Source organism: Ptychodera flava, chromosome 20 (assembly GCF_041260155.1).
Source record: "Ptychodera flava strain L36383 chromosome 20, AS_Pfla_20210202, whole genome shotgun sequence".
NCBI classification, from domain to species: Eukaryota; Metazoa; Hemichordata; class Enteropneusta; family Ptychoderidae; genus Ptychodera; species Ptychodera flava.
This window is the reverse complement of record NC_091947.1, coordinates 19,813,991-19,841,986: the sequence shown is the minus strand read 5'-3', so window position 1 is coordinate 19,841,986 and position 27,996 is coordinate 19,813,991. Positions and strand designations below refer to the sequence as shown.

General features: G+C 40.2%; 2 protein-coding genes across 6 annotated transcripts in view; one reads left to right on the top strand and one right to left on the bottom strand.

Annotated features, from left to right (window-relative positions):
* Nucleotides 1-31: 31 nt before the first annotated feature.
* LOC139120254 (uncharacterized) lies at nucleotides 32-27,554 on the bottom strand. The gene is made up of 3 exons (XM_070684500.1): nucleotides 27,198-27,554; nucleotides 4,314-5,569; nucleotides 32-3,484 (listed from the first exon to the last, which is right to left on the bottom strand). The coding sequence occupies exons 2-3, from the start codon at nucleotides 5,491-5,493 to the stop codon at nucleotides 2,463-2,465; spliced, it is 2,202 nt and encodes a 733-aa protein (XP_070540601.1). The 5' UTR covers nucleotides 5,494-5,569; nucleotides 27,198-27,554; the 3' UTR covers nucleotides 32-2,462.
* LOC139120253 (solute carrier family 4 member 11-like) overlaps nucleotides 10,185-27,996 on the top strand; it is a 35,707-nt gene continuing 17,895 nt past the window's right edge. For 2 of the 5 annotated variants that reach the window (XM_070684498.1, XM_070684496.1), the window contains exons 1-2: nucleotides 10,262-10,396; nucleotides 13,934-14,013. The gene's annotated coding sequence lies outside the window, so the exon portion shown is untranslated. Of the gene's footprint in view, nucleotides 10,397-13,933; nucleotides 14,014-27,996 lie in introns of all 5 variants that reach the window. The other 3 variants (XM_070684495.1, XM_070684499.1, XM_070684497.1) reach the window with 2 other exon arrangements.

Here is a 27,996-nt window from a genome sequence, read left to right as displayed (position 1 = left end):
CAAGTTAAATCGAAAAATATGTGAAATGATAAAAATTGAAAAAAACCAAATGTTTTAATGTCATCCGAGTATCCTACACATTTGCGTCAAATCACGTGATGTATCGTGTAAGAGACAATATTTTCTAAATCATACAGTGCTCCCTTGATGACTCCATTTTCCTTATATTATGGGACGGTTCATATAAAATAAGTCTTTGTTTTATACATTGTTTGATATTTCGCGTGTAAAACTTCATTTCTCGATATCACATGACGCCTCAGGTAATATTCTTTTGTTGAATATAAAATTGTCATCACCTTATTTTAGTTGGTATCCCTCGCTATTAAATACGATACTGAAGTCAAGGAAAATTATGCAAAAAGAGATTCAAGCCATTACCCTCTATCTGAGAGGAAGTGTGTACCACCACTTCAAATGTGTACAGTCTTTATAAAATAAACAGTGTTACAATACACGAAGATCTTAGAGTATTGAAAATATATACATATGATGACACACATATGTGAGTATTAAAGGCTTGATCCTCGAAAATGCAAGAATCTTGTAATGAAAACATTTAACGTGAAAATCCAGGTTATGAAAAACTGTACTTATTAAATAATTTCCTTTTCTACCGTTTTAAAAACAGTAATTTTTTCAAGTCGAAATGTTGAAACAGTAAATGTTCTTGGTATATAGACGTATCATGTTAAAGACACAAGCAGTAAACATCCTTTCCAACATGGTCGATGATTATACATTATCAAAATCTGCGATTCAAAAAGGTTGTTTTTCGAAAATCGGCAAGACGATTGGTGTTTCCAAAGGAACATTTCTTACAGAGTATTCGGCTTTAAGATATTATAGTCAGTGCATGAACAACGTATATATGGCATGACGGGAAGACACGGTACCTGCACACTCTAACCTACCACATTGTGAGATCATTCTTCTGCACGGCCTTTGTATATCACGCGATATGTTGTAGAGTTTTGATCATATTTGATCATATTTCTTTACCCTGAGTTAAGTTAAAGCTCGGTATGGTGTTTCCTTTCGATGTCAAATCACAATATTGGAATCTCGTCATCTAAGACTGTGAGTATAAAACCTCCAATCAGTCGACCCTTGTAGGCGCCGGAGTTGAGGCCTTGGGAGGAGAGGTAAGCACAAAACTGAAAACATTAGTGATCTCTAATTTCTGTTAAAACTTACCATGCTGGAGAATAATGAGTCAAAATATGTCCGATTTAGCAGATTATAATTGATTAATACGTGTTCCTCTTTATTTTTAGCATTCACAATCTCATTACAGGTACCATGTACCATCATTTGTAGGTATTGATCACATGGTGGCGATAAAGCCTGATCGGAAGTCTTATTCCACATTAGTTTAATGGGCGTGGTTTTTAGCATAGGCTTTCTGCGATATTACTTTATCTGAAGATTGTAAATGTTGTAAATTAGAGTTTACAGTAGAACACGCCTGGAGGACAGATATTAGGAGCCTTAAAATTGTTCAATACACTTTTAGTCTACCATTTGTGGGGACTCATTTGAAGCCCTTGGAGTAAATGAAATTTTCATAGACTCATTTTGTGAAAATCGAAATTGAATTTTCGTTTTATACCATAGATTTTATTGTGAATCGGTCGGTCGGTCGGTAAATATTGCGTCCTTTGTTTCTTCAGTACCAAATTTTCAACGGTGATTCCTGATTGTTATTCTTGATTTCGAAAGGGAATGGTGTAAAGCTTATCGGTTCTACAATAATGTTCACTTTGCACTCAATAACCAGTGAGCGAAATTATCTGCCTTTCAAATGTCAGGATATGTGTTGTCTACCACATAATTCACCTCAGTTTCATTTGTCAAATTTGATAAACATCGATGGACCGTCACGTCCCCACCCAGTCCGTAAAGGAAGGGCTATATAAGTCCAATAGAGCCGGTGAGAAAATCGTTGGCTATCCGCGGTGGGCTTCGGGCTCAAGTATGCTTGTAAAACTGAGAAATCATTTTTAGAGTTACATTTTATGCGAATATTAGTCCGACTTTAATATTTATCCTGATATGGAGACTTGCTACCAACAACAACACACATATGAATAGATTTTTCTGAGTGTCAATATATTGGAGTTTTCTGTGTTGTATTCCACTGGTCTAGCTTTGTATTGTTAATCAACCTTACAGACTCTGTCTCTGAATGACGTCTTACCAGTTTATCGTTTCAAGTACATGTAATAAACATGTCAACAATCGCCTAACCTAGAACTTACTGGCAGTTTTCGTTTCAGAAATCTTTAACCACTTTAACCAAGTCCCATCCCATGATCCAGAAATCAAAACTTTCAGTGCTACTCTTAAATTAACTAATGTAATTAAAATGACAATGTTGTAGAAGTTGCTGTAATGTTTAGAGCCTGCATGATCATATGGCTGACCTCAAAGCTCCCTACTTCTGCCGTCGATAGCGACAACTAATTCCCCTGTTGGCCACCATCGCGGTTGTCGTTACTTTTATTCGTATTTTGATTACCGCTTGTGTTAGCATTGTCGTTTTCCTGTTTATTTTTGTCCGAACTGTCTTCATCGTTCTTTTTGTCAGTGCCTTGACTGTTGGCCGAGCCGTCCTCTTTGTTAGGTTGGTCGGCAGTGCCCGTGTTTTGGTTTGTAGCCAAGCCATCGATATCTCTGCCGTTTGGCTGGTCAGCATTTGCCGGGGCTTGACTTTCGACCGAGGAATTTGCTCCGCCGTTCGGCTGAATATTATTGGACTGACCTCGACTTTTCGCTGAACTTGCTCCGCTCTTTGGCAGGTCATTATTAATCGGACGCTGAGAACCGTTTAGTTGACTGTCTGAGTTTTCTGTTCGACCATCCTGTGGCTCAATGGGTTCGTCCACCGTTGCCCTCGGCACGTTCTGCTTAGCACTGTGGTTCAACGCTGGTTGATCATCTATGCGAGTTGGCTGGTTGCTTGGTGGTCTGCTGTCGCCACCGACAGTAGTTGAGGGCGCTACTGCCGGATGGTCTGTACGTTGTGAGCTGGGCCTGCTTTCCCGATGCAGAAACCTCTGTGCTTCGACTTGATTTGCTAACATATGCTGATTTAACTTCTTGTCTAGTTTTAAGTCATCAGGAAAAGGAGCAACATCGACCGGCCGTCCACTTTCACCGATTGAAGGCATCGGTCTGATCGGGAATTTGTAGTCGACGGACTCTCGTGATACGGTACCTCTTCTGTATCGTTGCATCGGCTGTACATATGCTTGATGAGCACGATTGAGGTTCGTATCTCGATCTTGGCCAGCATGGTTGAGGGTTATTCCCCGAGATTGTGGTTCAAAGACATCCTTTAACTGCTCCACCTTCTCTTTCCTTCGGTCAACCAATGAAATCTCCCGTAAGTTCCTGCGCCCCGCAAACTCTGTCGAGAAGGCGTTGATGGCCGCCAGTAACGTTTGAGCAAATGCTTTCGTCTGGAATCCGTGGGCCGTACCTGTCAAAGTGGTAAGAAAACACGATCAACATTTAAATATATTATAGCCACAGTAATGCTAACTACACACACTATTTACCTTGCCAACTTATCTTTCAAATGTGTAAATACACTTTTATTGTTTACATTTGAATTGTAGTCCAAACAGAAGTCACTTTTCAACAATAACAATCCAATGGGGTGCACTTTACAACCATAGGGGCTGAGTTGACAAGCTGGATACTGTGTATATCAACATTCTTTGGGGAGAAGAACAAGGAATTCTGGTTCAAATTCAAAATGAAAATGATGAAATTATCATCAAAAGTTAGCATTTCTGGGCCTTTAACAGACAGAGACAATAAGCCTTGCCGCAGACTATACTCTTGTACCTATCTGTGGAGAAATTCTAGTTTGAGTTCTGAAGTAAAATTCACGCGATACGTCAACAATAGCATTGCATGCAACGGAGGCGTTGTGTGTTTGCAGTGCAAATGTATATTTCTTTTGCCTTCTCTGTCAATTTTCAAAGTCTGTTAAAAAGTTTTTTTCAAGTTCAGTGACGAGATCGCAAGAAACACGAACGCCCTGGAAATGACCATCTGTGCCGAGGTGAATCCCCTTTGCGAAAATACCGTCAGGACATGACATCCCCTACAGTAGCAGAACTTCGAGGATGGGGAAAATGGAAAAAAGACAGAAAAATTCATATGATCATAAAGTTCAGCTTGACGAATAAAGACCACAGGTTTGTGATGGATTTCTTGTTTTCCCAATGTTTTCATATTGTTACTGCAGTCATAGAAGTAACGACAAAACAAAGCAAGACAAAAGAACGCCATGAACATACCTGTTCCTAATGATGCCATTGCGATTGAGTTAGCATGCAGATATCTATCAGCGTAATCAAAGATATCGGCTAAACATCCAAATAACATCTCTCTACATTTGAAAGGTGCTCGGCTGTTGAAAGATGGCAAAACAGCGAATATAACGTGTCGACTAGGCAGTGTGCCCCCGCTGGTTGACATGATTGATTTTACTTGCAGCAGTCCATAATTTTGTGCTATGGATCTGAGGTCATACAGTATCACGCCGCCGCTTTCTCCTTCAATCTGTTTCGCCAGTGACGTGCGCAGCTGGTAGTCGGCGGCGATATCGCAGACGATGGCGTCCACCCGCTCCTGGGTCAGATTCGACTGGGAAATTTTCAAGTTGACGCCATCGAAGTCTCTCTGCCATTGCGGAACTTCTTCCAGTTGCTTGGTTCTCAGCGCGTAGATGTCACTGCTAACGACATTGGGTTCCATAACAGGTGCGCCATTGTGGAAGACGCCAGAAGACCGATATGTCCTGTCGCGAAGGACACCACTGGGCCGATATGTGCTGTCGTGCAAGCCGCCGCCGTTGGACTGAAGTGGATGTTCCGGAAGTGTCGACCGCTGGTCGCCGCGTTCGTTCCTCTTCGTCAGAAGCCTGACGAATTCATCCCTTGCCTTCGGTACCTCGGCACTTGTTCCGTAGAACACCACACTCAAGTCGTCGAGACGGCCTTTCACCCAAACACCGCGATGTTTGTCGTTCACCTCAGCAATGGCGTCCACTATCTCTTTCGGTGACACCGATACAGTTTTCAAGTCGATGCTGCGGTCGGGATGAGTAACCAGCGCCCCCCTCGAATCTTCGTACAGCCTGAGAAACGACGCACAGGCACGTCTGATGTTACCGTCCGTGTCCCTGGCCACCTTATCGTACAAATCAACGGTCCTCGGGTGGGATGATGTCACTAGGACGCCATAACTACTTTCTATGTCTTCAATATCGTGTTTCTTGGCTTTCCGTACGTATTGGAGCACGTCGGGATCCAATTGCGTTACCTGTCGATGTGCTACCGACCCCTTCGAAGAGCGCGCACTGTGGTCCGTCTCTGCCGGCCGGATTGTCGGCACCAATGGCGGTTGGCGTGTCCTTAGAAGATGCGGTTGGTTGGTCTGCACCTGTGCCTGGTAGAGGAAATGTAATTCACCCATCTAGGCGAAGATAGGGGTAATGTAACTCAGTACTGTCCGTTATAATGTCCGGAATGACGGTCGCACGGTCTCGGATCTGAAAAAGAATGAAATCACAGCCAATAGGATTTGTCAAAAGACGATTGCGTAAGAATGTACAGTGTGCACACCTGAAGTGTGAAAACAACCTTCCCATTGTCTCAGTCATGGTTAAAAGATAATGAAATCAATTAAGCAACCATGACATCGCCCTCAAAATCGTCTTTCTGCTAATTTTACTGATCATGTGAATGGTTTTATACGTCATATCACATCATATGTTCATAAAGTTTGTAACGTTGAGGAAATGACGCAGGTTGACTTGCTGTAACGAGCCATGATAGGACATTAACGGGAAAAGTTGCCCATGCGTTAGCGACAGTTAACTGCATCTCTTTGTAACCTGTTGATATTAGGATGTCCTGCAATTGTATTTAAATTGACCCCTTCAAAGAACATTTCAACTGTGACATGAGCGAGTAAAGTTATCAGTTTCCACTTGAATTTCCCATTAAAAACAAAACAAAACAAAACAAAAAAACTAGTCATAGTAAAGAGGAAACAGACGATACAACATGCCAATTGTTCCAATGGAAGGCAACATGTTCTCTTGAAGATTTGAATATGTTACACACCGTGTCAATGTTCTTTGCATATCAATTTATTGTTCATTTTTGTTCAAACTCACTGATGTAGTCCCCCACGTCAACGCTTTATAAGTTACGAATTTGAATTTTTGAATTCACCTAACGTATCAAAAAGTGTTTGATCTTCTAAATTCAGAGAAAATATTAGCATAGGGTCTGCCGCCCTGATAAAGTTGTTGAATTTAGATTGAAGTATTGAGAATCTGACATTTTGTTTTGGAGTACCGGTACCGTTGCTTTCCCCAATGGATAGTCATGTCACTGTATTTATATTGAATGAAGCTTTGCGCCCTCACAGGGTGATTTTGGAAATTGCCGCGACTGATCACCTTCGATACTTGTATAAAGATAGATAGATAGATAGATAGATGGATAGATAGATAGATAGATAGATAGATAGATAGATAGATAGATAGATAGATAGATAGATAGATAGATAGATAGATAGACAGACAGATAGATAGATAGATAGATAAAATATATGTACGACCGAGCAGAAAAGTAATCAGTACACATGTACATTGATATTGATATATATTGCTTATGTCGTTTATGATTATAATGTTGTTCGGATGTGTTTTTTTTCCAAATAATATTACTAAGATATTACATTTACTGTTAATAACAAAACAATGTCAGTACTGGCCATACCCGCTTGCACAGTGATTGCACAGTATTTTTACTCTGTAACTCGCGTTATCTGAAGTTAAGCAGTTGCAGCTCAAGGCGATCATCGACATCAACATATTACTTAATAGTTCTGAAGTCTGAAGTTTTGACAAACGCCTGTTATCAGTCTGAGGAGACGGGCAAGTGTTCGCTGATATAGAGTTATTGCAATAGTTTTTGTGACATAAGACCTGGTAGCTCTCTTTATTGTGCCTCCCTCACACAAGCTTCTGACATTTTTTGTGTTGTCTTTTCGAGCGAACGTCTTTGTAAACAGTTTAGTCACTCCTTCTAACCTTCAAGGTAAGTTCAATGACATTACACCATCACGTGATCTATTGTCAGGAGACTTGCCCCAAGTCCCTGGGCTTATTTATTAATGTCATAAGAAAATGAATATCAGCAAAATTTGCCTTGAATTTACGGAGCGTGAATCGTGTGAACGCTTTCATATCAGTGTCATATGGTGTAATGGCGTAATAGCCATGTGACTGCGCGGGCTTGGCGATCACCTACATCCGGAACGTAGCCGCAAAAAGATCAAAACCGCCAACACGAATAAGAAAGGCGAATAAAATGAGATGATTGCAGTAAAAAAAAACTCGCCTTGTGAGTAGTGGGCTAGTCCACCATCTATTTGCGGCATATAAACTAAACAGTCCCTGCCTATCTGTATGCTACTAGTATGTGAACGGAATGATTTCAAACTCAATTATATAACCCTGGAACTCAATTCAACGTGACATTGTCAATACGTGCGTGATAGTCTGCGAGCAAATGGAACAATCACAGAAGAGACAACTTATTGAAGTGTGAGGGGAAAATTCCCATGTCTGGATAGCGCATATCCTCACAGAACAGAGGGGATTTAGAAATAAGACGCCTCGAACTGAAACGACACGCAGATGAAGAATTGCGAAAAGGGCATTCGGCTATGACATTTGCGAAGAGTGTATAATGTTTCATTGCTGGTATGCGATTTAAAAGATATGTTATATAATATAAGTAAGAGTACAATTATTCTGGCGTGGAAAATATTTATATGCTTTTACTCAGCCGCTTTTCTCGATTGATAAGGCTATTAAATAGCGTTTGTTAGGTAAATTAGCCGTAGCATGTCGAATAAAATAATGTGCTCTTTTCTACTTGACATATCATATATGCATAGCGTCAAAGCGATAACTATCGCAAACGCATAAAAGCATCTGTTTATCTATTCTTTTGTACATACGAATCACAGTTTAATCAAGGTGAACTGGTGTTATTTTGCAAATCGTGTTGTATACAGCAGTCTTTGACTAATAAGTGGAACAAACGTCTGGAATTCCTGAAATGTTATACAACGTTATCTGTGCGTATTTTAAGAAGTATATAATGAATCTAACGCGCAGTGTTATTTTGACCGGTCATGCGCTGTATATAGCTCAAATCGCTAGAAGCGCCAGTGGCATAGACCGTTCGTTTGTCATGGTTGGGGGTGGGGGCGGAGTTGCTTCGATCTCTCTGACTGTGAATGGCGTATTAAAGATTTGCAACGGCATGGGTGGAGATGTAAGACTGACGCAGCGCGAAGAGTGTGGACTGTTTAAAATGAGACAATGCGTGCAATGTAACACCGTGACACTGAGGAATTACGGATGTCAGTTTGCGAGCTACGATGTACAAAGAGAACAATGCTTGGATCATCATGGAGTGGAGGAGAGATTGGACACTCGTGTTTCAGTCAACCAAGGTCACATTACAGCGTTTCCGATTAAACGTAAATAATTGAACTCGAATGTTGAAATTTTGTTGGGACATTCGCGCAGCTGCAGATCATTACACCGGAACTATTTCCAGACATAATTATCAACATTTGGTGTGGCCAAAGGTCACGGCCTTGGGTTATACTTTTCATACATCCGCAAGTGAATATGAATTGCAAGGATGTCGAAAACAAGGGATACTTGAAAGTTGCCATGGGGCGAACATATTTGATGGGCCGTCAAATGTCACACGCGTGTGCAGGATTTTCTTCTCGGTCTGTCGTAACGTAAACTTACCGACCATGCCCGATAAAAACACACGACACATGCCAGCGGATGCTCGTCATCCCTTTCATCTGGCTGATGTTAATTACCCACAAAGGAATTGTCATATTGCACATATGCCGATTTGTCACCACAACTGTGACCCGACATGGATTGCATGAAACGTCACGTGTCTTAAAAACGTTTCAAAAAGTCCGTACTTGCCCGAGACTACTTTGAAACGGGAACAGCGCTGACGAGAAAACCAATTATTTGGCGACGGTGGCCCAGATCAACTACACTGATTGGAAAAACACTACCCATTTGAATTTAAAAGCCGGTCACAAAACAAAATCTGAAAGCGTCGTAAATATTGCACCATCTTCAGAATTGACAGTTCATTCAAAAATTTCGCGAATAGCCTTTTCGTTTTTCAGAAATTAAAGTCGATCTGTTCTCCTAGCTTCTTTACTATACTACGGTCCCGCCACAAACCACATCACCAAACAGTGTACCCTTCCAAAGCCAGTATGATTGTTTATACTAAACTAGTACAATAACAAATTGTACAATTGCTTACATTCCATAAACCCTTTGTTTCAAGTATCTGTACAATCATCCATTTTCTCACTATATGTTGATACAACTCATTATATATATATATATATATATATATATATATATATATATATATATATATATATATATATATATATATACACACACACACACACACACACACACACACACACATATATATATATATATATATATATATATATATATATTAATCTCGATTCTACTGTCTAAGACTATACTCTACAATACTAGACTAAACTAGACTAGACTATGCAATTCTGTAGATCTACCATATGGATAAAATAAAATTGTGGTAATAATCAAATAATTAGGGGCCCTCGTATTTTGGAGGTGAATGTACCTGATACCACCAAATCACAGATGACATCACTAGTCTGTCCTATTTAACACTATACTACGCTACGCTACGCCACGCTGCACCACACTACATCACACTCCATTACATTACACTACACCACACTACACTACACCACACTACGCTACACTACACTACACTACACTACACTACACTACACTACACTACACTACACTACACTACACTACACTACACCACACCACACCACACCACACTAAACCTAGACATTTTACAGTACCGAAATATGCTGCTTTAATAGCTTTTATGGCTTATATAATGCCTTGCGTTGCGTATTCCCAGTCTGCATAATTCACATGGGAAGTTAAAGCTGTTTATGGTCAGAACAATAGCGTTGGCACAATAGGATGGAAGTAAAAGTAATTTAATTGCGCAGTGCGCATGTGCACAGACGTTCTTAGTTACATAATGTTTAAGCTTGCTCTGTGTTGGATTGGGAGACTGGAGAAAGTCCTTGATTCGTTTGTCTTGTGCGCGACACAACAGTCCCCTAGACAAACGTAAGAACTCGTGCTTGTCGGCAGAAGCGAGCAAATAACCAGTGTCTGTTTAAGCAGTGCAAGTGTACACCATAAACAAATACAGAGGTGAGTGACTTCCGTGTTTGATCTTGGACCTTCTGTTGTATATGCGATTTGCTCGCTCATCGTGTGGGCATGCAGTCACCACTGCGTCTGCTATCGTCGCGGCCATTTTAGTCACTTGAACGCGAGAGAACTCACAGGCTTGTCCACGTTATAGAGATCGTGTATTTATGCATGCCGCCATCGGTATTTGGGGCACAGGGGAGTGACGGACGAATTTATCGTACACGCTCGTAGCAGTGGAGGGCCGTTCGTGTACCCTGTCGCAATCAGATAGCGATGACCGTGTGAATATGCGTACATGTGACGCCTTGTACCATTGGCATTTTAAGAGTCATCATTGTACTTGTAGGAGAACGAACGCGGCTTCTATGGTTTTATTGTTGGATTTACGCATGGAGCGTTTGGGTGTTAACATGTAAGACGAACAGCGGGCAGTCCCCACGGCCGAGTCAAACGCCTGCTCCTGCAATGACATGATAGGCGACGCATGTGAATTTGCCACGCTGATTTCACATTTTGTCTGCGAGGAATGTTTCTGACAAAACATATCGGCACAGACAGCTTTTCTGTACGAAATTTCTTTAATTTGACTCATTCAGGTTGGATCTGTGTTTGCTGAAAACACACACAAAGCTCGTTCTAGTTTTCATAACACGGGAAAAAAGAAATGGTTCTGGTCGTATCTATACCATGAATTTCGTCAGCCATTCGCTTTTTTTACGAAATCGTACAACACCTATTGTACGACAACGATTTTGTCAATAGTCGTTCACCTAGTCCTTGCGATAGGCGGAAGAAAATGCTCGCACTTTTTTTGTGATTGCCCAACTAAAGACTGTGTCTAATATTGAAAGGATGGCTTTCATGATATTACAAGCCATCTCCTTAATGAATTAATTCCCCGAGGACTCATCGACGCCTGCCCACACTTCTGCACGTTGAACTGATAACGAGGCGTTTTTCGTGCTTGTGTATTCATGTCGATGCTGGTAGACGGCACTCCCTATATACGTCAATCAGTTTACTATTTCCTGCCAGCAATGTCTGCAGAAAGCAATAATCCATGTCCAAAATGGAAAGGAAATTGCCACCTTATTGTCAAGATTTGTGAAGGCCCCATAAACATACCCTTCATATGTCTCCATCTGACCAGGGACGTTGATTGTTACGATTTAATTGAACTCTTGCTCGGGAAGAATAAGACTCCCCAATTAGTAGATCGGACGAGTTTTCATGATAATTGACATCGGATACAGTTTGCCCTATATATATTTTTGGATTAAATTCAGGTTGGTATGAACGCATACTTTTGACATTTCTAATCAACCGTCAACGCAAAGAGCGTCCTACATTTACAGTGGGAAGTCCCAGGCCAGCCATATGACAAAATGACAAGAAAAACAGCAAGTCATTTGACGAAATGGTGAACGTGTTAACATTTTCGCGATTGATTTTGCTGATAGCACGCACACACATACGTTCTCCAGAGAGTCTTCCCTTAGGATTTAGATTTTCAACAACTGGTAACTGTAACTGATCAGGCGGAAAACTGATACACTACACTCACAGATCGGGCAATCGGGGTTTTACTCACAGATTACTATAACAACTCATTCATCAACTTCATCGCAGTCCGACTGTTCCGTTCAAACAGCACTGTAAGGTTGCTGTCATCTAAAAGACCATGAGAGGTACTTTTGTATTAAAGTATTCCCTTCTGTTTATAAGCTTACAGGTTCATTCACAAGTACCTGGAGTCAGTTTCTTTTATCGGCACGACCACTGAATATATATAATGTGTTATTTTATTATAAAAAAACAACGCTTATTTACTTGCTCGAAAAATATTTCGTTATGACTTGCGTAGACAAACTATTTGTATGATCACCTAGCACACACGTTCGAAAAGTGTAATATGTGTTCCGTAACAACATTCTCTGATAGTTCTGTGGTGCTGTGTATGTGTCGTCATATTAAAAGGCCAGCACAATTGCCGCGCTATTCGTGCAACATATTAAACGAATGATCGTAGTATCGAGACTGCCATCATCTGCATGGATGAAGTGACCCAGGTTTAAGTTGTAAGTTTTTTATGATAACTTAGATCCATCAGTCCATCACCTGCAGTGCGAAATTCACGTCTGATTCGAAACCTCTGTATGGAGTCCAAAAGGAAACATATACCAGGACTCGGTGTACAGTGTCTCAAACCTGGCATTGGCGTGCTTTGTTGAATGTCCTTTTAATTTTCATATGCGAGACTAAATTTGGCAATATTTAAGTATATAGTATTTCGGATGCATTACGACTCTATACTACTTTCGAAAACGGACAGAAACGTTTGTATGTGGTCTTGTGTGTGCTCTTATGAAATTGTGAACTCATATAGTCGTTTTATGAGTCACCATGCTGTGTTTAGACAAGACGCAAAATAGCATGCATTTCCTCGGCTGTCTTGAATGTCATCATACTAATCCTGTCTGATATATTGGTCCGCCAGGCCTCATGTATTTACACGAAAAATTGCGGAATACCTAAATTTGAACGCACGCAGACACCATGGCGACGTGACTTATCGAGGCGTGAAATTTCAGAATCGATGATGTCAGTTCATAGTCGGCTGTACAGTTCTATCGCCACCAGGGAGCGGCTTGCTTTCTCACTGTATGCGAGTAGATCATGCGCATCTTTGTTTTGCGACGTCTGCCTTCTGACTTGACGCTGCGAAAACAATGGATCGAACATTGTTTGCGTCCCTCTCCACGTAGATATCGATTTTATTCGAAAAAAATGGTGACGATCTATAATTTCTGTACGTTCTTTTTGAAAAAACACTGTTGCGAAAATTACAGAAAACGAGCTTCTTGCAGATCTGTTGCAAAATGAAGTGACGGGGATATAAGGAATATAATATCGCCTCTATCTATAGATACACCACTTCGTCTACCTCCACGGTCTGCTTGTATTCGACAAGACGTTTCACACCTGTCTTAGCGTCGTCTTTCCAAAACGAAAGGGCACCCAGTGTTGTGTTATTCCATGTAATTGTCAAACTCAGCATATTAATGGTCTTCGATAACAATAGACCATTGTAAAGTCAGCTCGACTGAAACAAGATTTCTATGCACGACACTGTGGATATATATCGTGTGGCCTTGAGTTGGAATGACATGATGGCAGTACACTGGGAGCGAGATTTTTTTGACCTCTATCCATGGACCGATGCACATATCACTCCATTGAGACTGGGGGGCTTTAAGGGTTACTTTGGCCATGCATGTGAATAAAAAAAATTTGTTGAATTCGATGTAGAAGAGAAATCGCGAGGTTTTTTATCTAACCGTGACGTTCTGGAGTACATCGCTGGATTGGAGAAAGTTACTGACCGTTGCGATCACTCCACGCATGCGCATATGCATCGGGAGATCAGATGCGAAGATGACAGCGCAGCGTACTGCGATGATTTCACTCAAAGCGTTTCACACTAAAAGTATCATCAATGGGTAATGAAATGACTTTATTTCACATAATCACCAGCTTTAACCAAGTCTGTGTAAGAACCCCAATCATCAAGATACATTGCTTCCGAGAATAGAGAGAAGACACGCTGTATGAAGGTGAGATGAAGTGAGAGTCAATACATTTCAACTGACCTCAAATCTTTCTCAGTGTTTTCAAGGCGGAATGCCATTTTCTTTAAGCCACGGAGGCGTCTAACACCGTGAGCACAATTCCGTTAATATTTGCCGGAATATCCTTGTCACCCCCAGGGTACTATATAAAAGATACCATACCCGCACGTACTGTATAGACGTTTAGGAATTCAAAGAGACATTACTGTAAGTTGAAGAAATGAATTGAGATCTTCAATAATCAATAATGCGACAATTCGCTAGTTTCTTTCATCTTTTATTTCAATCATATATTTTATTATTGAATTATAAATTTGACATTTATGCTACAAAATATTTATGACATTAACGTTTTGTTACATCATCCAATATGGAAACAATGATTAATTAATTTATTAATTTTCAATTAACGCAAAGAATTATTTAAACATAAGCTATTTTCCCTAGTTATATATGGTAAAAGGCTTGTGTGTGGTTCAGGATGACCCCAAAAGCAAAATTAAGTAATTTTATTTCTTGCCACACCCGAGGAGACCCTCCGCCGACGGTTATTAGTTGTTTTTTGCTGTTATTTATTCAAGGCGTATGGAGGTGTATTCTCTTGGAAATGTCGACTGCGAAAAGCATGAGCGGAAACTGCTCTTCGACACGAAAGCGTCAACAAAGGGCAGGTGCCTGTTGATGACTTCGATTCTGCAAGAACAAGTGGGCGCCCGTGTTCATAGACGGATGTGGCACATTAACACGCTCAGCGCATGCGTATTCCATTAACCCGTTCTTCACTCTTTAGGAAACGAAGCTGATTTGAGAAAGGCCCTTTACTAATCGCGGAAAGTAGCCTTATTATTTTCACCGGATTTCGTGTGACCTCTGCTCACAGTCGACGAAACTTATTTAGAATTTGTAAAAACTGAAATTCCCATTTAATTATCTTTAAATTATAAATACACTGGTGTACAAAGGTGCAATATTCACAAGATCAAATATTTATTTATTTTGCGTTTATTGCTCTAATTTTCATCCATTTTGCACGGAAATTAATATTTGTGGGAGGTGGCCTTCGTATTCATTATTTTCTTGTCAAGTATTTAACGCTCGGCAGCGACACATACAATGGTTCACTTCTTGACGACGTCAGCATAACGTCGTTTTCGGTATAAAAGGACTCCGTTTATGGCTATGATGTTCTGAGAGATACGTGTCTTCGTGTACGTGTCGTTACGCTCGTACAGAAATGTATTGAGGTGTTATTTATTTTTTTAAATATTAATTTTACATGAATGCTTACGTCAACGCAATTTGAGGTTGATTTCTATCATGGCACCGTGACGCGTGAAGACAAGCACGTAATGAATTGTCTATGTCCATTCATTAACAAAAAACTGCTGTGAAATTTACTATTTTAAGGTTTTGTTATGCAATAGAAAATAATGACGCTTTGATGGTGGAGATGTGAAACGTGCGATGTTAGTGCTGCTGACGAGTCACTGAAGCAAGGCTCGTTAGCACATACAATTTTTGCTGGGGCGATACGCGAGAGCTGTAAGCTTTGTCAACATTTCCATCATTAATTTTGTTCTGGAAAATAAGTGCATTTTTGTGATCCTCCCAGAAGTATGTGAAATACAGATTACTAGCCTGGCAAACACGATGCACGATCGTTTGCAATGCCGATTGTTGTCAACCGTATCCCTGTTCGGACTAGAACTCCGTCGCCTACAATAACATTGGATATTTACCCACATACTGGTTGTGTTGATGAGTTGAAAACTCTGCATTTCGACACGGTTTTGCAAGTTGAACAAGAAACGCTTTGTCGCAATCAGAACAAAAAATGCGGTTGAATATATACAGGGAAACTAAATGCCAATGACGCTTCAAAAAACGCAAGTTACTGTACATGTAAAACAACTCGATTATTTTTCTGTAAACTAGATGATATTAAAATAGTCTCACAAGTGTTTACGGTGTTGTTTTGCGAATCTGATGGAGTTTGTCACAAAAATCGATAGAAATCATAAATCTATGCATTTCATGCGGGACTTGCACGGCAAGCGAGCCATAATTTTGTACATACATCTGACAAAGCCATTCACTGAAATAAATAATATTATTAATCATCATGGATAAACTTTCAATTACCTCATACAATTGTCGTGGTATTAAATCATCAATGCACACTGTCAATGACATTTGTAAAAATAGTGATGTCTGTCTTCTTCAGGAACATTGGCTGAATAAATCTGAACTCAGCTTATTGTCACAGATAAACAGTGATTTTTATGCTGTTGGAGAAACTGCCATGGATGAGGAAGCCGGTCTCCACCGAGGTCGTCCATACGGAGGTGTCGCAGTGTTGTGGAGGAAATCCCTTGATTCCGTTAAAGTTAAACGGTTTAATGACAGTCGCTTGATTGGCCTCGAGATTTCACATTCTGGTGGTATTCTTACAATTTTAAATGTTTACATGCCGACCTCTAGTAGTGATATTTATCATCTCTATGTTGAATATTTAGTCAAAATTTATACTTGTATCGATGACTCGCCATCTAACAGTTTGTTTGTCATAGGTAATTGGAATGACGATATCAACTCTTAATTTTTGGCAATGAGGTGAAACATTCTGCGATGTCAATGATTTAATTTGTTCAGATGTTAAACTTTTAGGTGGAAAACAGAGTAATTTTACTTATTATAGCGAGGCTCATCATACAACATCTTGGCTTGATCATTGTATTTCCACTCATAGAGCGCACAGTAGTATTCATGAGATCAAGATTCTTCATGAGTATCTCGAGTCCGACCATTTTCCACTGAATGTGTCTTGTAATATGAATTTTCTTCAAAAATATGATTTTTCATCCAGTGAGCAAAACTTTTCCAGGCCCATTGATTGGTCGAAAATCGATAATGAGTCTTTGCATTGTTACTTTAATTGTTCAAACAAGTATCTGAGCAATATTGATATAAACAGGGACGCTTTTACCTGTCATAACCCGCATTGTAAAGACCCTGTTCATATTTCGTCTATTGCTAAACTTTATGATGATATTGAGCATGCTTTATCTTTGGCTTCATCACACTCCATCTCCAGTAAGTCTTATTCTAAATGCAGAGAGAAATCTATCCCTGGTTGGAATCAGCATGTTAAAGAATATCATTCCATTGCCCGCGACGCCTTCCTTTTGTGGAGAGAAAGATGCAGCCCACGTCACGGTCCGATTTTTGATCTTATGAGAAAGACTCGTGCTAAGTTCAAATTTATGTGTAAATGTGCAGAGATAACGAGTCCAGGATGAGAGCGGATGCTCTGGCTGACAATCTTTCAAACAAAAATGTCAAGCAATTTTGGAAAAATGCCAGTAGCAAAAATAAGTCTGCACCTTTGTCTTCTTCTATTGGAGGTTGCAACGGGCATACTGATATAGCGAATATGTGGCGTGATCATTTTGCAGAGTTACTATCGTCTGTTTCAAACTGTAGTAATGAATCCTATGTAAAAGATACTTTTTCTATAACTACTTTTGATGATGAAATGATTACTTCTCCAACTGCCATCAGTGAGTGTATTTCTAGGCTAGCAAGTGGCAAAGCTTCTGGACCCGATGGTTTAGTGGCGGAGCATCTGAAATATGCACATCGTCGTCTTAATGTTCTCCTTTCTATCTTGTTCACTGCCTCACATGTTCATGGGTATTTACCTTCCCGTATGCTTGATACCACTTTGATCCCTCTTGTTAAAAACAAAAATGGTGATGTGACTGACCCTAGTAATTATCGTCCAATTGCCATCGCTACAGTTATTTCCAAGGTGTATGAAATTTTGATTCTTAACAAATGTGACAGGTTGCTTGATACCTCTGATCACCAATTCGGGTTCAAAGAAAATCACTCAACTGTGTTTTCCTCTTGAAAGAAATTGTTGATTTTTACAATCGGCACAATAGCCCTGTGTTTCTTTGCTTCTTAGACGCCACTAAGGCGTTCGATAGAGTGAACCACTGGACACTATTTCGAAAATTAATTGATAGAGGGTTACCTGTTTTCATAGTTAGAATTTTAACTTATTGGTACAGACATCAAGAATTTCGTGTTAAATGGGGGTCTGTTTTATCAGAACGTTTCCCTGTTCACAATGGTGTTAGACAGGGTGGTATTCTATCTCCCCGTCTCTTTTCTGTATATATTGATAAGTTGAGTAATTTGCTCTCCAATACAAAAGTTGGTTGCCACGTTGGTGGTATGTGCATTAACCATCTGTTATATGCTGACGATATTGTTTTGATTTGTCCAACTGTTAAAGGTCTCAATAGCCTTTTGAAAACGTGTTCTAGTTATGCTGTTATTCACGATATTATTTTTAATCCGAAAAAATCGAAGTGCCTTGCCGTTATTCCAGATCGGCTTAAAATTGTCCATATCCCCAGCGTTTACCTTAATGATACCATTTTGTCTTTTGTTGATAAGCATTCATACCTTGGAGTAATTTTGAATTGTATGGGTAACGATATTGACGACATGAAGCGTCAGATGAGGTCGTTTTATATCAATGCCAATTCTCTTGTTCGTCAATTTTCGAACTGTTCCTATTCAGTCAAAATAACTTTGTTTCAAGCATATTGTACTATGTATTGTTCGCATTTATGGCGTCTTTTCACGAAAAAGTGCATAAATGATGTCCGAGTTGCATACAACAACGTTTTCAGAATTCTGTTACGGGTTGACCGAAAATTGAGTATAACGGATACTTTTGTATATAATAATATCATGACCTTTGAAAGCAAGCAACGCACCTTGCGTTCCAGGTTTTATTTAAGATTGGAAAAAAGTGAAAATCCATTAATTGCTGCTGCGTTGTCTATGTATGTACGTCTTAATAGTGCTTTTTGGAAAATATTGTACAGAGATTGCTTTTAAATTGTCGCTCTGTTCGTTTGTTTTAGTCCCTTTTTTAGTCTTTTTAGTGTGTCATATGAGCTGGTTCTCGAAATAAAGTTTATTATAGTTATTATAATGAAGAAAGGGCATACAAAGAGTCTCTGAAGAGCCATGCAGCGGGAATAGAAACCTCACATATCGCCGCTGGAAATGTCAGTTAAGATAGAATGCGCCTCGGGGACAGACATTCGGACTCTCAAATTTTTACAATTCTTGTGTAATCCACCCCTTGTGGATCCTTATTTTAATGCTCTTGGAGTAAGAAAAATTTCATCCTCTCAGTTTTTCGAAAATCGAAATTTTCATTTGCCCCGTAGAGTTAATGCAATGGTGGCCATCTTGAATTTCAAATATGGGTAAATGTTGGGAAATTTGTTTCTATAGTGCAAACTTTGCTCGGTGACCTATGGTTTTTATATCTCGAAAACCAATCCACCTATGTGAAAGCTGATGTAGCATTGAATCGACCATCGCTTCACAGGCGTGTGGGAAAAGTGTATTCTATTATGTTCGTGCGCGCACGCACAACATGGCCTTGCAACACGCAATAAATCTTATATATGTCCTGTAAATTGGAATGGCAGTCTTAAGCAATACGTTATCCAGTTCTCCTCCAAGGTAAGACATCCTTCGAGAGACACATAATAATGTTTTTTAACTGCTAGTATTTCACTTAAGGCGTTATGTGTTTGCAAATGTCGAATCATACTATTTTTATGGCCGTGAGAAGGCAGAGGTCCGTGTATAATGTGTATGTCATCTAGTCCTCTTTGTCCCTAGGCTGGGTAAACCGAACCATGACATTTCGCTTTGCAAATATCCCAATAACGGTGTTTACGTCATAGAACGTAGAGACAAATATGCGTGATCCTGAAGTCTGTGATTGAAGAGATTATTGCACGTTTGAGTGATTTTCATGGTTTTTCACGTGTGTTGTGTATCGAGATGGACACAATACAGCAACGGAGGTGATCATAGTGTCGGTATAACTAGAAGATCGCACTCACCCCACTGCGCAGACTCCGCTACATCGCCTTCACCATGACAACCTGGTGTTGCGATCAAAACTGAAACAGACGAAGAGGCTGTTGCAGACGGCGCTGCTTCTCTCTGACTTGAACTTGGTCTATACTATAGCTTATGGGTATAAACGTCATCAGACTGTTGACACCTTCCCTAGTAGTCGTAGTTGAATTTGTGAGAATATTCGAACTCAGTCGCCCAGTTAGGGTAGATCGCGCCTCGGGGACAGACATTCGGACTCTCAAACATTTACAATACTTTTCTTTGTGGGGGCTCATTTTGAAGCTCTTGGAGAAAGAAAAAATTTCACCGGCTTAGTTTATCGAAAATGTTATTTTTCTCCATAGAGGTAACATAGGCATTGCGGCCATTTTGAATTTCAAATATCGGTAAATCTTGTGTTATCTTTTTCTCTAGCACCAAAATTTGTACGGTGACCCCTGATTTTTATTCTTGATTTTGAAAGAGAAGGGTTTAAAGATTCCTTGAAGAAAGTTTGAGCAAAAGTTTAAGTCTGTCGCTTTCGAGGCGCAAACTACCTTAAATGAAGCTGTGACGTTAACGTATACATTCTCAATTTTGTCTCATGAATAAGTGCTTTTCATATTTTGCTAACTCATGTCGCAATTGTCAGTATAATACAATCGCAAACACTATACAAAAAGAGATGTTGCAGCTAATAAGTTAATTCTAGCCCGGGGAAATTTTACCATTTAAAATTAATTAAAAATAACATTGAACACTTACACACACTTACAGACAGAACGAGGAAAAAACAAGAATAGAGCCAAACGTTAAAGCTAATGGCACTTTATATAAAAAAAAGAATGTGGAGATATCTAGCCTGTTAACAGACATTGTCAGCGACGGCGCTAAGAATACCATGTTTGAGGTAGAATACGCCTCGGGGATAGATATTCTGTCTTACAATTTTGGTCTACCATGTGTTTTGCTAATTTTGAAGTTTACGGAGTACATGAAGCTTTCTTGCAATTGACATACAAAATGATAAAAATAAGGGAAAATATCATCAAAAGTTAGCATTACTGGGCCTTTAAGACAGGGATGGCGGCCATTTTGAAATTCAAATATCGGTAAATATTAGGTAATTGGTTTCTCCAGCAAAATAATTTGCACGATGTCCCCATGATATATATTCGTGTGATTTCGAAAGAGAATTGTTAAACGTGTCCTTGAGGAAATTTTAGCAAACATTCAAGCCTGCTGTGAGCTATAAAGGTACAGCTGCGACAATGTTTATCTTCGATCAACCTTATTCCTGTTATTCGGAATTCATGTGTTGTGGAAGTTGAAATCACAGTCCCCCCGTTGACTATTCACAATGTTACACCGTCGTTTACGGATTTTGGGGGGATCCTTAGGTCTAATGCAGTTTCGTTTGTCGTGCGCGTGTTTTCCCCCACAGTCCCTTAAAGATACCTAATGCTTAAACGAACCCATGCCGCTCTCAATGTTACATCATTAGACCACGGTCCTTCTAGACCTAACGGGACAGTCTGTTGCGCTACCCCCCTGACGTTAATCTGCACAGCTGTGATTTGGCATTCCATGCAGTGTTTAAATTAGTTCGCCAGGCAATGAAGTGAACAGTCTGCAGTACTGAAAACCCATTGTGTGATTTTTTTTGTGGCAAATGCACGCGGTGAAAGACCCAATTATGTCTCCTACCTGCGAGCAGTCCAACCGTGGCCAATATGTGCATGATGCAAACGATTTAGAAGATATCTCATGTTGTTGTAAAATACATCCACTTCATCCAATGAACCTAAATTTCGGAGGAAGTTTTACTTACTGAAACCGTGGAGGGCCTGTCTTCGGGCAACCGCTGCGTTAGGCTGTCTCAACTTGTACTGTTAATATTCGTTATATTGTGTTGATGTATATCTATTCGCATACATGTACTATTATCTCATATCGTGTATGATAATAAGTTCTATAAACAGAACAAGATCCCTTCTCCTTGGAAACGCTGACTAAGCATGATTGTCAAGCCGTCACTCGTAATTCTAACAACACGATACATTGGCCGTACATTTTGAACACTTTAGACTTGAGACGGAAATAATTTCCCCAAGCCATGCCGACTTTTAAAGTGCAAGTGCAGCAAATCACACGTCCTGAGACTTCAATTGTACGTCCTCACAGTATATTAAGCTCTGAAACTATGTTAAGTAGAATTTCAAATGGGAAAACTCGACCAAGTCTCTTCAACGTCTGTGAGTAGCTTTAAGAGTTGCGAAAGTTGAAGCTAATCAGAAAGCAACAATTTAAACAAAACGTCAGCGCCCCATTTGCGAAAGTGTTGACGTATTAACATTTCACATTTTCGGCGTGTTTTATTTTGTTCGAGGTCTTGCCACCGATTTGCATCGTTGAAACGTGTAGAGCATGTCAGTCAACCACGGTCACTCCACAAAGAGTCAACACAACCTGTGACGCCAACCGAATGCCGAGTCTGGGAATGCACTGGTGGGCTTATTCAAGTAGTGTAATTTCCAATCGATCATACTCCAAATCTTCAGCGGTCGCCAAAAGTTTTTGCGCAGGTCTAACGGCCAGTCAAAGCAGAACACAAGAAATATACATAGCACCGAAATACTACAAGGAAGAGTAAATCCACGTGTTATCAGTTTCAGAATGTCAAAACAAGGGGCATAAACAAATTCATATTCATTTCATCAACAGGTGGTCGGGCAACATTGCCTCCGTTTGTTTTCGTACTCTCGTCAAAAACATACATGACACTACACAATTATATGGACTACATGTAGCCCTGTGCTATTCTGTCAACTATAATAAATATCCGATGCCATCTCTCGTTGTTTTTGTAAGAGTCGATTCTATGATACATATTTTGCAATTTGAACAGTTTTCCTCAGGGAACTCATGTGTGTATATATATATATATATATATATTATATATATATATATATATATATATATATATATATATATATATAATATATACACACACATATCCCAGTACGCTCATCTAAACATACGAACGCCTGGGATAGTGTTCGATTATATGGTGCGTTCAGTACAGTAAAAGCGGCAACGTCTCGTCATCGATTTCGTTTCACTCAGAGTCTGATTATAATATGATTATGGCGTACGCGAAGTACGATGAAATGAACAACAATGCAAACATTCATGTAAATTTTGCAGATATTGCATTAATTTTTAACATACAGTGTACGTGTGATGTATTTCTTACTCATCTAATCATGGTCCAAGAGTTACAAACATTTCCAATAATACTGTCACTGATATGATGCCGCCCCCATACCTGTGAAAATTCATCGATCTGAATTAACCCCATTTAATGGATCTCCCCTTGCATACAGATGAAAAATTAATTCATGAGTAAGTGCCCGGATCACTTAACATAGAATAAAAAGATAAGTAGAGTGGGTGAGAATGCCGTCCAAGCCTTTGTTCCAGTACTGTGTTGTACAGAGGAGAGAGAGAGCAGGATTAGAACTGCGCGTGCGCTTTACGGAACGAGATATTCTCAGGGGTCATAATATTTCTATGCTTAGGGCAGAAATTTATTTCTCATAATTACGAATCTTTCGAAGTGTGTTTTCTGTTCTTCAACTTCACTTCAAAGCAGTCACGCCGAAAATTTGCAAACCTCGCCGAAACCACTCACATTTGGAATATCAGAGCGGATTCAGTTCAAGTCGACGACACATGCGCAGTGCAAACGTGTTCCTGCCAATCGGTTTTTGTGGCGACCGTGGTAAATAGCAAGACTGAAAAGGAAGCGCTCAAGGAACTCAGTATGCAAGCTGTCAGTGAAGGGGAAAGTGTCAACACAACCGATGATGCATGTGCTCGCTGTGCCGAGACTCACAACGAGTGGCACTTATCGGACATCCCGAGGGCGATTGAACCGAACCTAAACGAGACAGCTTTGCTTATAAACATCTGCTTCAAGTTGCGAAGGGGACAGTGGCAGACGGCCAAGAGCAGATTTTTAAACATTTAACATATTAAACTTTTCGAGCGTCGTAAGAGGAGACGGTGTTTGTTTTATAAAAAAAAATGCAAAAAATATTTGCTTTTCTCAAACGGATATCCTTCGGGGAATCAACGCCCTCACGTGACTTTTTGGGTGATTGTTCGTGCCTTGCTAGGAATTTTCGTTACACAGTGAATTTGTGTACATAAGATAGAGTTGGCCTCGGGAACAGATATTGTGTTTTTCGACTACTGACCTGTCTGCCTACTGCAAAGGTGGGACTCATCTTGAAACTGAGTAAATGTACTTTTCACCATATTTTTGAGAAAATCTAAAACCTTGATTTTGCTTCATAGAAACTCTGTAAACTCGATGTTAACACAGGCACAGCGACTATTTTAAATTTCAAATATCTGCAAATTTTAGATGATTTATTTCGCTGGTACCAAAGTTGGCACCGTGACCCTTGATTTGTACTCTTGATTTTGAAAGAAAATGGTTTGATGTCTCCTGGGGAAGAGATTGGGCAAAAGTCCAAACCTTTCGATTCAATTTCGAGGCGAGAACTACTAAAATTGGAAAAAATACCAGCAGATTCTAGCGTTTAAGAGGTATAGATATCGTTCGAAGCTTTCTTTTTTTCCCGAACGAAGGTTTCCGTCAACTCTAAATGTACGTGTGACTGTACTACTTGACGAGAATCACTCGACGCTGTGCTATACGCTTGATATTCACAAGCAAATTATTCAAAATCAGAAGTTTTGATGTACCAGTTCGGAGTGTCACCTTGCAAGTACCGTGAAATATTTGTGAGTTGTTGAGCTATCTTGCACTCATCAGATGAATAGACGCAACACAAACCTCCAGTACAAAACGGCGAACTAAATAAACAAACGATGAGAGTGAATTTGTTCTTCGATGAATGGATGTTTGTCGCCGTTTCTTGTGAATAAGTCTTTTAAGATTTTTTTCGCCAACTAGTACAATTGAAGCGTGGGTTAACTTGATAAGCGTGCAGCGCATATCGCATGCAACTATCGGTTGTGAAACAGCAAAACACGGTCGAGGTGTAAGTGTTATAGGCGGATTGAGCTTTCCCAAAGTTTTTACACACCATGACAGACAGACAGAACACACAAACACTTGAGACAGATCTCTCTCTCTCTCACACACACACACACACACATAGGTACACAGACACACAGGCTCAGATAACCGCACGAAGACACACACACAGACTCAAGTCCCACGGATCCCTTACACTGGTCTGGTCAGGTCGACCATGGTCAAATTGACATGTATTAAAGAGGCACTCCCACTTGGTAACATTTTTAAAACACATGTTTTTAATGCCAACGGTCGATATTTGACGTGGCGACTCCGCGTGGATCGTGAGATGTCGATAAAACATGTCATTTCCTGAGCGTATTTTTCACATCCTGAAGTTTTAGGATCGTTTCTGGTTATGACCCAAAATCCCCAAAAAGTGTGTTGTTGTGCTGATTGACGATATTCTAAGGAGTCCAAAAACGTTCGAATGACACAATTAAATTACCTCCTACTGCGATGACTTTATATACATCATTATCAATGCCTTTACCTCTGGTAATTCTTTTTAAAAACTTCTCCTTAGTTTTTGTCGTTTTCATTATTCTCAATCAGTTGTATTAAATTTTTAAACAATACCACATAGATATCAGTTTTTACGTGTAAATTATTAGTTGCCTCTGATGACTACATTTTGTCGTCTGCCATGCAGTTACGCGTGGTTCGATACATAGCGGCCGCCGCGTGTGGTATGCGCGCATACCACCCGGCGGCTGCAAACTATGTATCAACCGCACCTATCTGTGCTACTCACGTATGCGAATTCTGGTGGGATCAGCAAACTTTGTTTTTCGGTTTTTTTTTACGGAGTCAGTAGGACTCGGCTTTCTCCATGGGACATGACCGCTCACCGATGCGAGTGGTACTGCTGTGGCGTACAGCAGCGTCAGCGTAGACTCGTACTCCATAGCTTAGTTAGACAATGGCCCCAGTGCCGAACGTTCTATGTTCGGAAGCTGAGTTCAGGTGAGCCACCGGAATTCAAACTTTAACTTTTTTGAGGACTTGTTTTTATCGATATCTCGCGATCCGCGCGCAGTCGCCATGTCAAATATCGACCGTTGGCATTAAAAAAATGTGTTTTAAAAATGTTACCAAATGGGAGTGCCTCTTTAAGCTGGGTGACGCGAAAATTGTGAATTAGCTTGTCGCAACGCACCTGTTGCAACACGAGGGAGATACGAACCGGAATAGGGCAGATCGATGAAACGATCACAATATCCTGTTCATAATCAAAGTTTCAGAGATTGGGCAATCGCTGTCAGCATTCATAATTAAAGTGCAATTTTCTTCACTTGAAGTCGCCGAAGAGTAAATGAAACTCAAGGTATTTTCAGAAATGCCAAATCCTCAATCTGCTGGTAGAAAAGAACCACGCCATCCGAATGGATTGTAGAAGTAGTGTACCGTTTGCAAATTAACGCTGACAACCCAGTGTTAATTTTTCCATTTTACAGTCAATCACACGACAGTAGTGAACGACGTTGAAGGAAGTAATATGCATACAGTTCATACGGAGCAATAAACACAAGACGTGTCGAAATCCTTGTAAACCGAAATTATCAACACGATGATAAAATCATACATCTTTCAGAATGATGAATACATCTGGTAAACCGAGTGCAATCCTACAGTCTGGATACCTATTTAATTAAGGACAACAGGTCAATTTGTCGAACTGTTACTAATATTGTTTTTGTCGCGGGTGTTCGTAAAGACTTGGGGCTACGGGACACTTCAGAACGAGCACAAGTTGACCTGAAACACAGTGAACCACCCGGACATTGATTGCGTAATGACGTTGAGAATCAGTGTTTCTCAGTCGTTCCCAAATGGTGGATAAATCTTGAAATCGTCTTTCAGGCCGCGTTTTTTTAAATTTGTTTATTGGCACTTTTGTGTACATTCAACCTAAAGTTTCCATTGCAATATTTTCATGACTTATGTTGAACCCCTGGGAAGATCACAACCGCATTGGGAAAGCTTTTTACTTATACGTGTCTGTGAATTGGCTTTCCTTTAACGTGAATAAAATGAAATAAGTAAATCAAAAATTGCCTTCGGCCGGTTTTTTTTGTTTCAAATAAAGACAACAGAGCATTTGGACACTTACCAAATTTTGAGTTCGGGATGACAGATTTGTCGATTCTGTGTTATGACGACCGCTTCCAGGATAGTACCGTCGATAATATACATCCCATGGGGCAGCGGTGTTAGCAGTTGAGGTGAACGTTTGACCGCTGTAAAAAGCCACGAAATACAAAGCTCTGAGTGGAGCAAGCTTGAAATCAAACCAGTCGATGCACTTCTCCGTACCCTTGAGGTAATTTCAAACTGCCTTGTGTTGGATTTGTTTTGACCTTGAGAATTGTCGTGAGAGCACGGCGGATAAGTAGTTCCCTCGCGAGAAGATATCTGACGATTGGTATCTTAGACACTGCTGCTCAAAGCTATCTCTACGGCTCTCACTGGTCCGTGCCGACTGCATATTTGCACTTACCGTTAGTTAAAAGGAAGTCGCCTGTTACTAGGACAACCACTTTTGTTTCGGGCCTGTTCACAAACCTTGGCACGGATCGGGGGCAAATCAGTTTACACAAACTCTGTAGGGGGGCGTTTTGCCGACTCAGTGTAAACACTCTAATTACATAATTTTTTTGCGTTATGCCTGGTAAACACGATTGTCCATCACCACACAAACCGTATGACGTGACCAGAAACAAAGATGATCTCGGTTTTGCCTAATAAATGTCACGTGAAAATACTTTCTTCTTAAACGTTCACATCACCATAGAAACAGGACAGGTGAACTCATGCATTAGGGAACTCTTGGTCGTTACTTGACGCGTTCGCCTCGGGCAACGAGAACAAATGGGCAGGGGTTGGAAACTGGGCGGTTTATTTTCATAATA

Bases quoted from the DNA above. Each gene is read 5' to 3' on its own strand.
- LOC139120254 (XM_070684500.1), bottom strand. From the start codon at position 5,493: ATGGGTGAATTACATTTCCTCTACCAGGCACAGGTGCAGACCAACCAA. The intron at 3,485-4,313 runs GTATGTTCATGG...CCACTTTGACAG, and splicing joins AATGGCATCATTAGGAACAG to GTACGGCCCACGGATTCCAG.